Here is a 13,190-nt window from a genome sequence, read left to right as displayed (position 1 = left end):
TAAAAGGGGCTCTTTGTCATCTTAATATTAAATCAAGACTTCACTTTATTGGTTCTCACATAGTGTTAGCGATGACACAGAATTGTCACCTAGGGTTGTAGACTATAGAAACTGATGCCGCCCTAGCCGGTTTGGCTCAGTGGATAGTGTTGGCCTGTGGACTGAAGGGTCCCAGGTTTGATTCCAATCAAGGGCACATGCCAAGGGTTGTGAGCTTGATCCCATTGTGGGGTGTGCAGGAGGCAGCCAATCAATGATTCTCTCTCATCATTGACATTTCTCCCCCCCACCCCCGGCTCTGAAATCAGTAAAAAAAAATATATATATGTGTGTGTGTGTGTGTGTGTGTGTGTATATATATATATATATATATATATATATATATATAAAACCAAACCTGATACCTCCGAGACAGAATACTCAGGATTAAGTGTAATGCAGACTTTTACTGCAAACTGGAAAGTTACCCCACATCGACTTAAAACCTATCTAACCTACAGTGGTAAAGCAATTCAATCTGGTTTTATGTTGTGGATCTATTTAACTAATACAAATTTGTGTAAATGCAGTTACCAAAACAAATGCAGGTTTATAGACATTTACCCAGAGTTGTTTCTATGCTACATTTCTTTGTGGGGCTGCTGCCTAGAGTGCTAGCCAGGCCCTGGCCACTGTCCTTTTATGGTGCCACCCCGATAAGTAGGGGTCAAAAGAGGGCAAGGGCTTCTCTGATGCTGGCTGTGCACTGCACACTGGAAAGCCAGGGAGCTAAACACATCACTTTCTGGCTGCTGGGCTCTGGGTCATGGCCACTGTGACTAGATTAACTCCTGCTTTGGAACTGCCCCCAGAAACCAGGGTTAAAAAAATGCATCAAAGACAGCACCATGGGACACCCTGGTGGCATCAGGTGGGTATTACAAGCTATGTTCCAAAACTAACCCTAACCTCCCCACTGGAAATGACTGGCTGGCTTTAAAAAAGGAATGCAGTAGGTAAAACAAAAACTTGTTACAAGGAAACTTGGATTCAAGTTCTAGGCAAGTCACTTTACCATCTCTGAGCCTATTTCCTCAAACTACAAAATGAGGCTAATACTACTTGAGTATTAAAATTATGCCCTAGCCGGTTTGGCTCTGTGGATGAGTGTTGGCCTTTGGACTGAAGGGTCCAGGGTTCGATTCCAGTCAAGGGCACATGCCTGGATATCGGGCTTGATCCCCAGTGTGGGGCGTGCAGGAGGCAGCCAATCAATGATTCTCCCTCATCATTGATGTTTCTCTCTCCCTTCCACTCTGAAGTCAATAAAAATATATTTTTTTAAAAATTAAAGTACTTTCAGTAAGGTTTTTTTCCCTGCCCTGACCAGTGTGGCTCAGTGGGTTAGAGCAGTGGTTGGCAAACTCATTAGTCAACAGAGCCAAATATTAACAGTACAACGATTGAAATTTCTTTTGAGACCAAATTTTTTAAACTTAAACTTCTAACGCCACTTCTTCAAAATAGACTCGCACAGGCTGTGGTATTTTGTGGAGAGCCACACTCAAGGGGCCAAAAAGCCGCATGTGGCTCTCGAGCCGAAGTTTGCCAACCACAGAGTTAGAGCATCAGACACGCATTGAAGGGTTTCAAACAACATTCCCCAGCCCTGGTAGGGATGAATGTGGGGGGCAACCAATCGGTTTCTCTCTCCCAACCCTTTCTCCCCCCCACCAAGCCTCCCCCCCTTTAAAAAAGCAATGGAAAAAATTCCTTAGGTGAGGATTAAACAAAAAGAAGGTATTTTTATCCCAAGTCTTTGCATTTTCTTCTTGAAGTTTTCCATTTAAAAAGAGGCAGCAAAGTCACTACTTTGTGAATAAACCCAATCTGATTGGAGGATCACACTACCTATCAGATCTAATCTATGGGGTATGCCTGCTTAGGATTTCATGAATCTATTTATTCACTTTTATTAAGGTGTGTACTAGTATACTACACATCTTGAAAGTTATTAACTGTCCTTACTCCAAAGGTTTACCATCTAGTTGAGGGAACTGCAACACATATATACTAAAACATTTGAGTTCATTAAGTGTATGAACTACATGTCACCATGTAAACATGCCAAAGCAAGCAAAGCAAATACAGTGCAATTAGTCCAAGAATTGCACTTTAACTGATCAGGAAAGGGTAGAACTTTTAAGGGCTAGAGAGATGGGGGTGCTTATAGGATTTTGGTGTGTTGTTTGCTGAAATCTCTTGGCTTTGAGAACTGCTTAAGCTAGTTCCTCTATAAGCATTAAAAACCAGGGTCCCTGGCCTAGAATAATACATCTGGTTTCTTCAGTCTATGTCAATCTTTATACCTGAATCCCTTTATGGAATAACTCATTAAAAACGAACCAAAATGATACAATCGCACTGAGAAATCTTCGGGAACCCTCAGTGACAGGACCGCTAAATTCAGAAGTGATTTAAGACTTTTTTCTGTAATAATTAAGCTTAAGAATGATGGAAAAAGGAGACCCAGGAGAAAACAGCAAGAAAAGGAACTATTGCCCAGCTGGTACGGTTCAGTGGTTGAGTGTTGACTCATGAACCAGGACACTGTCAGTTCAATTCCTGGTCAGGGCACATGCTCGATCCCCACTGTGGGACATGAGGCGGCAGCTGATCTGTGAATCTCTCTCATCACTATTTCTCTCTCTCCCTCTTCCTTCTCTGAAACCAATAAAAATAACATTTTTAAAAAAAGGAACTACTATTCTACTCTTGATTTATCAATTCTTGATCTATACTCAAAGTGTGCACAACGTGCAGCAAAACTTTATTTTTGACTTTGCAAGACTGATTTTTGGGGAAGCATTTTTCCAATTATACTTGGCTTAGGTTAGCATTTAAATTAATTTGCATTTCCTCACTAAGGAGAAATTATCTAATGCAATGTTAGAATTAAAATTTTTCTCCAATAATGCATCCAGTTAACTAATAGTTTGTGAGATAGTCTTCTATACAGTGCTTTGCGTTAAGAAGTACTAAGTTCTTTCCATCTTGTTCAATCAACATTTATTAAACTGTTAGCATTGCATTTGGCTCATTGGGAAATACAAGTATTACAAAAATTCCATAGGGCATGAAAAATTAACACAAAACATTCCACAGTAATAAATTGTGAGAAGACTAAATGCATCAGAGAAGACAACTATTATTTGGGTTTAGCAGCCTATTTTTCATAGTTGCAGAAATGAACTTTGAGGATGACCAGGATATAAAGCTGCAGGTGACTGCTAATTGGGGAGTGGGGGAATGGAGAGGGAAGGAAGAAGTCTGAAAACATAAGCAAGTACACAGAAGCAAAAACAAGCATGGTCAGTATTTACCAGATCAATCAGAGGAGGGGAAGATGTGATTGAGAATAGTGATGAATTTTAAAAGGGTAGACTATAATTCATTGATTCATATTAGGTGAAGTGACGTTTTAGGAAGATCAGACTTAATGGCCAGGATAGAGACTAGAGTCAGTGAAATAAGTTAAGACATTTTAGTAATAAATTTGGGTGCACAGACAAGGATGCTGATATGGCAAATGAAGATGGAGGACAAATCCAAACAGGATATTAATGAACTCCATTTGACAAGAAAACACATCTCTATAGTTTAGCTTAAGTTAGATACAATGGTACTGTGGCCAAGAACTAGTGATACAAAAAACAAATTTTTTTAATGTCTTCAAGAAAGTATTAGAAACATTCTAGGTCACAATATGGAAAATGTTCTAAATAAATATTTAGTTCTACTGCACAGTAAGTATAACTTGTATAGGGATTTAGTCCCAACTTAAAATTGAGACCTACATTCACTGGTTCTTTATTTGACAGGTGGGGAACAAATTTGGCCTGAAAAATCATTTGGTTTGGCCCTGCTAAGGCCTTAAGAGTAAGTTAATTAAATGTTTGACCAAATATAGGCTAATTTTTAAGTTGGTAATTTGTATGGCCCAGGAATAACGTTTTAAATGTCCCCTGACAGAGAAAAAAGGTTCCCCTCCCAATTTAAAATACTCAGAAAAGGAATTCAATTTTCTAGGTTTTTCTTCCAAAGCAATTGAATAATTCATCTTTTGAGTGTCTATTCAGTGTAATAGCATTGTGCTACAGGGATGAGAGGTTATAACCTGTTAGAAGACAGGTATATGGTAACACTAAGGACCAATAGTACTTTTCTCAATTATTTATCATGTTCCACACTGCTTTTGTTCCTTAGAAAATAAAAATTCATGAACCAAGAAAGTTGTTGTAGATGGATGGAGATGGCCAGCCAGGTGGCATATGCTATACTACAGCACATACATAAAGTCTGTGCTAACATACAAGGGAGTGATTCTGTTTGATGGGTGTGCCAAAATTTTCAGAGGTAATTTCTTCAAGTACTACTTGAGGCATTGCTCCCATACTCATTTTCTTGACTAAACTAGACCAAGTGGGACTAAGAAACTTTAATACAGTATTCTCAGTGACAATTTCAACAGGAGACCAACAAGTTGAAGTTTGTTTCCTTTAGATTTTTGCAATGTAAGATTGGGGAAGGGAGATATGAATGACAAATGCTAAAGTACTACTCCCCAATAATTTTCAACTTTAAAATAAAATGGCACTAACACATCACAAGAAATATATACCTTTTGATCACAAGATACTACTTCTGTGCCTACTTAAATAAGGCACAGAAGATATAAACAGCCAACCTGACTTGCAGGTTCTTAAGACACAGTAATGCCAAGAAATAAGATCACTCCAGAAACTGTTTCATGCCATAAAAACTAAAGGCTTCTGAAAGTATATTCATTTTTTTGGTAGTAAATGACCAATTTTATGCCAAGACTTTTTCCCCCTAGCATTTCTACTCCACCCAATTCTTACACTCTATGCCTTACTATTCCATACTTGAAGATGTACAGGGTGGCAGAAAACAAGTAGATTCATGTCTTCAGCATTTTCTCCTAAGATCTAGAAATACTTTCCTGGTTTACATAAGCTTGGTACTCATGAAATTAAGTTCTACTCAAAACCTAAATGGATCCAGAAGCTGAAAAGGGAAATTATTTTTCCCAATAGATAAGATGATAGAGGTAAAGTTATAGGAAGAAAACTTAACCGAAAAAGAACCAATCTCTAACTTTGGAACTGAGATACACTATTTAATTGGTTTCCACCTTGTTGTATGGATCCTTTACAATAGGGATAATTTCCTGTTGATTTTGCATCATAGCTCCCTCTAGTGGTTAAGTGATTTCCCCTAGCATTTAATCAAATAGCAAAGTGAAATATTGTGGGGGTTTTTTAAATCACCTTAAGACATTTAGCATCCCTACAATTTGACATTTTGCTCACAGGCTCTCAGTTTCCACTATCTTCACATTGATAGTTCTATCAACAGTTGATAGATGACACTTCTAAGTTGTATGGTAACAGGAGTACACTTTATAACCTGGTTGTTGAGGTGAACTCCTTTGTACTTTTCAAGAGATGAAAAAACACTCAGGACCTGATGAACTTACAAGTGTTGTTTTGACTATCTGTGTTTCATGCCTACCTAAATAGTAACCTCCTAAGCAAAGCATGAATAACCTCTCTCCCTGATAACCTATTATGAGGTTACTTCTGCATGAAGTCAAAGACTAATTTACTATGTACTATAGAAGCACCAAGTGATTTTTGTAATAATAATAAAAAAGAATTCCTTTCCTTGATCACTATAAAATCAAACCAGGGTTGTTAAGTATAGCTTTCAAAGCTAGAAGAAGCACCCCTCAAGTCCTCATTCACAAGAACAGTGCTGACTTAAGTATACTCTGACTTATTGTGCCTATTATCTAAAATGTCTTTGTAAAAAAGGTAAAATAAGTCTTTACCAGGATGACTTTGTTCTATAGACAATATGAACATATGAACATGTTTCCTTATAATTTTTTTACTTCATGCCAATTCCAGCTATTCCTAATAGGACCAGAATGATCAGTGTTCCTGAAAATAAAGTACTAGAAAAAAACAAAAAAACCTGCCCTAAAAGAATGCAGTATTCCACTGTATACACTAGGATGGCAAACTATTTCCTTCAGTGGAATAAAAATGTTTTAAACCCACTATAGCAACAAAATATAAAATGTTGAGTCATACCTTTTCTTTTCTTGTGGCCACTTCAGCCTAAGTTGGGGAACTTATATCTCAAAATATCCACAGAAACAGGTTTGTTTTTACTCACATCCAAAGTTACACAATCTTAGCCTTATGTATTCTATTATAGTTCTACAATCCCCTTTCCAAACTCTTGAGGACAAATGTATCTGAAATTCAGAGCCTGTTTACAAAGATATGGCATACAGACCCTATATAAAACATAAGACCCTCAGCAAACCCCGTGGTAACTGTATAATGACACACATCAGTATTTCTGCAGGAAGACAAGTTAGTCACAGTTAGGTACAAAATGAAAACACTAATTTTTGTCAGGTTTTACATTCAATTAGTCCAACAAAATTAGTTTCCAATGTTTTTTGGATAAGAAACTGTGAACACATTTTCTGCCTTTGCATTCTCCATACAGTGATAGAATTAAGTTAAACCAAAGGATGGTTATGTTACAATAGAACCTCAATCTAATTTCTCTCCTTTTAATAACTACTTTTGATACAGTGTATTTATTACTTCATATACAAAGCAAAAAGGCACATGTAAATTCATCTTCACAGAAACTTAAAAACACCAGCCCTAATGAGCAAAATGTTTCAAAGACAAAAAAGTTGTAATTCTGGAATCTTAAGCACACGTGGATATATGCACTAGAAATGTATTAAAGTGTGAAAATTAGAAAAACATTTTAAACAAGGGAAATCTGTTCAAATTTCAAACATTAAGAAATTAAACATAACTTAATTCTTAAAATATAATTCAGATCCCAAATAGGAATCAGAAAATAGGTTTCTTACCTTTTGTTTCCAGCATGTGGGCTGAACAGCAAGATGGGTTACTCAATCTGATGTTATGAAAAAATAGGTGCTTCTTAGACTTAAGTTTTTCCTTGGTTAGAAAATAAACTAATTATAGGCTCCCTGTAATATTCTAAGAGGAGACAAATAGGGAGAAAAGGCGGAAAATTCAAGCCAACTTTTTTAGTTTCCAAAAGGGTGGCTTTCTGCTAATAGCTGCCAAAACGGGTAGAGATTTAAGGGCCATTCTCCTAAGACTGAAAAAAATAGGCATCTCCCCTCACAGCTTTTAGCGGTCTTGTTTTTTGTGTGTGTTTTTTAAAGGCCACCAAAAATTTTGGTTGCCTCCCAAAAAAAAAATTGGGAGAGAGAGATAGCGGTCTTGTTTTTAACTGCAAAACCTGTGCCCCTCTATCATTCGCTAATACACATTGCCCTTCCTAATCTTCAAACAGCCTATCTTGTTTTCACCCTGGGATTCACACTAAGTTTTAGTAGCGCACATCTTTCAATTTAGCTTAAATGTACTCAACCTTGAGTGAAGGCAATTTTCATTTTAATCCTGTTATCAAAATGTTCAGTAAACAAACGAAATCAGGCTTACTTAAATTTACCTCACATTTACCTTTCCAAAATTAAATGCCACACCCTAAAAACGCCTGATCTCATAAACAGTGTCAGGCCTGGTTAATACCTGAATGAGAAACAAAACTAGTTTTAATCTTTCTGCTTCTTGAACCTATTTTTCAATTTACATAAAACTAATAAATCTATACCAATTGCTTCACTTAAATATTTTAAGTGGAATTCTGTTTTTGAATTTAATATCCCTCTTCCTCCTTCCACAGGGCTTATGTTAGGTGACCTTATGCAAATCTTGGGGCCCATTCCCTCCTCTTACCTAGTCTTCAGTTTTAAATCATGTTACCTGAATAGCTGTCTTAAGTTCAGCTTCCAAATATCACCAGCACCCAAGGAAAATGTTAATAATGGATGCAGAAAAAGAATGGTTTGATGACCCTAGCTGGTTTGGCTCAGTGGATAGAGCGTCGGCCTGCAGACTGAAGGGTCCCAGGTTCGATTTCGGCCAAGGGCACATGCCCGGGTTATTCTCTCTCATCCTTGATGTTTCTATCTCTCTATACCTCTCCCTTCCTCTCTGAAATCAATAAAGAAATATATATTAAAAAAAAGAAAGAAAGAATGGTTTGATGGCTGTGGCTATCAGGAAATCAGACTAGGAATTTTAGGTTAAAAATCCTAATTCAAGCAAATTGAAAATTTAAAACCAAGGGACTATCAAGTAAAAAGACACAAAAACTGGTAGACTACAAGATATAATCACTGCTTTGACATGTTTTGGGATATAGTATAATAACCTTATGGTTGAGAGAGGTTTATAAGACAAAATTCTAAAGAATGATCAGCTTTTCATCAGCAACAATTCCCTCGAATAAGCAGTTATTCTTCTGGTGTACTATTCACATTTCAAAAAGGAAGTAAATTGTGTTGAGAATTTTAATCTGTGCTGAATTTAAACAATACTTACCAATTTTTGAGATGAGTTTCATTGAGAATCTCAAAGGCTACCGCCAACTTAATATTTACCAGACATCACTCCAATTTTGTATAAAAGCCTATCTTATCTAGATCACCAAAAATAAGCAGCATCTATAAATTTTAATAACTTTTTTATTATCAAAGTATCAGAAATTTATCTTTCAGAGACTAGATCACCCGCCATTCACCATGTTACATACACAATTACCTTTCTCACCCTTTCTTCTCTTCCCCTGAATATTTTTACAATTAACAAGAATTGCTTAATACCATTAAATTACCTTTCAAGAACCTTTCATCTACTAACACAGAAATGCAAGTCAGAATCTTATCATTTAAAGTATTAACTGATAGTCTCCCAGTTAAACTCTTAGAAGAGGAAAAAGGACAACCATGCATAGTTTTTTAAAAAACGTTTATTTTTCAAAGAAAAACGGCAACAGCCAATTGGAAACCTACTTATTCTTCAACTCCAATTTTGTTTTCTTTAAATTTAGAAATGACTTACTGATTTACTATTTTAAACAAACCCCCCCCCTTTCCCCCTTTAAATGTTTACCATCTACTCGTGCTGAATCCTTCCAAGGAGATTGCTCCAGCGTATATCTCCAGGTCCTCGCTTTGCTCCTTTTACCAAAAAATGCAAAACACAATTCCATCGTGCATCTTAAGGGCTCCAATCGTCAAAAATAGGAAAAAAAAAAATCTTTGGAATAGCCAATTAAGTTGAATAAAAAAAAAAAAATCCACACGAATGCGGTTTGGTTGGGGCAGGAATCCACTCCTATGTTCCTGGTAATCTGATCCCGCTCCATGAATCCTTGTAATTCATCCTCCCTATCCTATCCACATTATGATTTGAATCCAATGATCCAGCTCCAAGGATTGGGATCCAGTGAGCCCTCTCCAATCCAAACCTTTATAACCAGCAAAACCAAAAAAGAGGAGGCAAAATGTTAGATACTGTAATCAAAAAAGGTTTCTGGGGAATGATGAGTTATGTCTGTCATCAGTTTAACAGATGTACATCAATAACTATCAAATTCCCCAAAACAAGTTTCTGAATGGTGTTCAGATAAACTTTAGAAACTTAATCATCATAGAGACTAATTGGAAGAAGCATTTTATATTTACAGTTCAACTGATAATGCCAACACTTGTTACTGTACAGCGTTATTACAGGTTTTGTGGTTGCAAGAAGTTATGTATTTGAAAAGTTTACTGGTATTGTTACCCACCTAAGTCTAAACTAAATCTAATGCTCCCATCTGCAATTTCATTTGTAAATTAAAGTGTTTTAAACATGAGTCAATTATGAATATTAGTTTAAAGGGGAAGATGATACTTAAAAAGTATATTCCCAACTAGATTATCTACACCAATATGTTGGAATTCTATAATTTGCTTTCATTTTGTCTTAAAAAAAAATGAAATAGCAACGCTATATCAGTCACACAGAGGACATGCAGATTTAGCAGTATTGATATTATACTCTATCTGGTTGGAATTAAAGACACCCTGTACCCACATGTACACCAACAGCAGGTCACACATTAACAGTTGTAACTAAGCACTGTGACAAATTAGCCAGTTCTTCCCACATTAGTCCCTATTAAAACAAAAAAGGGGGAAGGGAGCAAAGTAAACTGTTACAAATGGGCAATATAATTTTTCCACAATTGCCAAGGTTTAAAGAGCAGAGCAATTGTAGGTAAAGATAACTGCATAAGATGTTTGCAAGTGTTTTAAGGTAGATGCATATATATCATTTTTAACGCTTGCCTTTTAGTATAAGGTCAATACTGCCAATTTCATCTGTGACAATAGCACTTGGAGTCATACCATTGCCTCCATTATTGATCTGATCCTCCTCAATCCTCCTTTTGACAATCCTAAAATGATTGAAATGTGCTCCACAATCCTTAATCCAAAGCATTCTTAATCCATCTCTTCAGATATGTCTACAGAAAGACACATGAAAAGCAAGATAAACATAAGAACTTCCCCAGGTAAGATAACCACAAACATCCCCAACATCCCCGTTCACACAAACCAGAGCAGAATAGACATTTGCACAATATCACAGTCTGAAGAGAATGGAGAATTAACTAAATTTAAACAATCCTGTCTACGACATCACTTAAAATACAATTTACCAGACATGAGGGGAATGTAGATGTTAGGAGCAAGGGGATATTACACAAGAATGCAATTCAACACTTTAGCCCATTCTGAACAAAACAGTTTGAATTAAAAAAATGAAAAGATTGTACTGAGTAAAGGAAAACTGTATACAACATGGGTTCTACAAAAAGTGTCACCAATTATCTTATGTACGAGAGCGAGATCTGCTATGACGGGGAGAATAGCGTGGTGATCCTCTGCTTCTCCTTGGGGAGTAACTGCGACTCCTGCTGTTGCTTCTGCTACGGCTTCTGCTACGACTACGGCTTCGAGATCGAGATCTTCCATAACTTGGACTTCTGGGCCCATCAACTTTAACCCGGATGTAGGCAGTTTCTCCCTATTGAATAGACAGAACTTTCGATTGAAAGATCTAAGCTTTTACCTGTGTTCAGGCATGCTGAATGAGTACAATGTAGCTAAAACCAGAAATCTGGCACTTTACTTGGGCACCCTTGCCTGAATCTTACCTGCAAAATCCATTGTTAAGACCACTGTATCCAATTCTGGCCAAAGAAAAAAATAAGTGTATAACCTACCTCATGAGATCTAAACTTAGTGTTATCCAGTTTTCGAACTGCATAGGTCATATCTTCTTTCCGTACAAACTCCACGACACCAGTGCCATCTCGGTAAACATCAGCATAACATACATCACCTGCTTCACGCATGTGATCCTTCAAATCCTGCCAGCTTCCACTTGGAGGCAGTCCTGAAAAAAGTGACTTTTTTTCATCACCAATCACCCTAAATTTCATATTAAATTTAAAATTTACATTAGAACAAAGACTACTTTATAATTAATGATTACATTTAAGGTCCTGGGTAAAGAGCTAAGATTCTGGAGACCGGAGTCCAAAATTATTTGTAAAGTAAGGATCTTCATATTTTAGGTACCGAAACCTAATCCGATAAATCTCCATTACAATAATCCTTGTTTATTTCCTAAACAAGAAACTAAAGTAATTTAAGATCTAGCGTAAGGTCTTGCATTTGATAGTCACATTAACAGTAAACTCACCAGAGACAACCACTCTGTTTTCAGATCGCCTGGATGGGGGGCCATAGCGGCCTCGGGGTGCTCCGCCACCTCCACCCCCGCCGCCGCCTCGGCCTGTACCACGGCCGCTTCGAGGAAACTCGACCCGCAGACGGTATCCATCGTAATCATAGCCGTCGCGACCGTACACCGCATCTTCCGCGTCTCTGCGTGACCATAGAGCGCAAGAAGGCTAAGAACAAGGGACCCGCAGGGGTAGCTAACTCAGCCGGGACCTAGCGGCCCCCCGCACATGCGCACCGGGGGTGGAAGAGCTCACACGCGCTGCATAATAGGAATGGCCCCTCCCCCACTCAGAAACACGCCGAGCTCCCGACCACTACACCACACCAGCCCTCAACGCCTCAGTTTCCCGCTCCGAGCCTGAGCCGGCTCTGGGAACCTCCACGGGGGCCCAGCCACCAGAAAGGCCAAACCGACTCAGCTCCTTACTCGACTCCTGCATGGGCGATAGCGTCTTGCCCCCTACCTCAGAGCCCGTCTCCCATTCTCTAATGTTAAGGCCTTGGAGCTTTCCCCAACTACTCCAAACGATTTCCTCAAGGCCGCAAGCCCCAGGTCGCCTCACCGCGGGTCCTCGAACTCAACGAAGGCGAAGGGTGGTCCTCCGCGGCGATTCTTGAGATCGATGTCGCGGATAGCGCCGTATTTGTAGAACACGTCCTCAATGTCCTTGGTTCGAATGTCTGGAGGTAAGTTACCCACGTAGATGCGACAATCATTGTTCCCTGCCGGGCCACGGATCACACCACCTCCGGACATGGCGACGACGAAAAGCGCGGACTCGAGAACAGACCTTCCCACCAAGCCTAGCGCACGGGAGAGCGAACTTGCAGCGACACCACGGCTCCCGCGGCCCCTCCAAAATGGCGCCTTTATCTACTCGGCGCACGGATATGGGGGAGGGAAGTAGAGAAGCGGGAGGAAGCTGCTATTTGATTTCAGTGCGCACGCGCAAGAGCGTAACGGGACTGCGAAAGTACGCTCACGTACGCGCGACGTCACCCTCCGCGCGAAGGGAAAAAAAGTTCCCTGCATTCCCGATTTGCCAGTAGTTTGGTAAGGGAGTGACTAGCTTTTGATAAAAAAATACAGAGCCCTCGTTAAAGGATTATTAACCCCTGTCGAGTCTTAAGAGGTAGTTTTCTCAGGAAAAAGCCTTTTAGAGCAACTAGGCGCCTTGAAAAGATTTGGTAGAACCAACCCTAGAGCCTGTCCCACCATGCTCTGCGGCGGTAACGGCCTTTGGCGGGAAAGACTCCTGGGGGCGGAGCCAAAGGGACGCCTCGGCAGTTCCGGAAACCCGGCATCCTCGGAGAGGGCGCCTAGTCCAGGAGTTGCGCTGCACTTGATTCAATCAAGAGTCAAGGGGCGACTGTCTTCCTGCCCCAGGGATATGAGGCATTTTGCAGAGATACC

The 13,190-nt window shown here is 39.1% G+C and overlaps 1 protein-coding gene across 2 annotated transcripts; it reads right to left on the bottom strand.

Annotated features, from left to right (window-relative positions):
• Nucleotides 1–536: 536 nt before the first annotated feature.
• On the bottom strand, nt 537–12,664 carry SRSF1 (serine and arginine rich splicing factor 1). Of its 2 annotated transcripts, XR_013815088.1 has the most exons (5): nt 12,340–12,664; nt 11,733–11,917; nt 11,251–11,423; nt 10,370–11,051; nt 537–9,444 (listed from the first exon to the last, which is right to left on the bottom strand). XR_013815088.1 is itself a non-coding variant. In XM_079798299.1 (4 exons), the coding sequence occupies exons 1-4, from the start codon at nt 12,531–12,533 to the stop codon at nt 10,857–10,859; spliced, it is 747 nt and encodes a 248-aa protein (XP_079654425.1). In that variant the 5' UTR covers nt 12,534–12,664; the 3' UTR covers nt 537–10,856. The 2 variants fall into 2 exon arrangements, 1 of the variants encoding a protein (XP_079654425.1); XM_079798299.1 differs by having other exon boundaries at nt 537–11,051.
• Nucleotides 12,665–13,190: the final 526 nt, after the last annotated feature.

The sequence above is a fragment of the Cnephaeus nilssonii genome (assembly GCF_951640355.1).
Source record: "Cnephaeus nilssonii genome assembly, chromosome: 19".
Lineage (NCBI taxonomy): Eukaryota > Metazoa > Chordata > Mammalia > Chiroptera > Vespertilionidae > Cnephaeus > Cnephaeus nilssonii.
Note: the sequence above shows the minus strand (reverse complement) of the source record. Positions and strands in the feature narration are given on the sequence as shown.

Excerpts from the sequence above, each read along its gene's own strand:
- SRSF1 (XM_079798299.1), bottom strand. The coding sequence starts at position 12,533 with ATGTCCGGAGGTGGTGTGATCCGTGGCCCGGCAGGGAACAATGATTGT. Across the intron at positions 11,918-12,339 it reads GTTGAGTTCGAGGACCCGCG|AGACGCGGAAGATGCGGTGT; the intron begins GTGAGGCGACCT and ends ATGGTCACGCAG. Across the intron at positions 11,052-11,250 it reads CTAAGTTTAGATCTCATGAG|GGAGAAACTGCCTACATCCG; the intron begins GTAGGTTATACA and ends TCTATTCAATAG.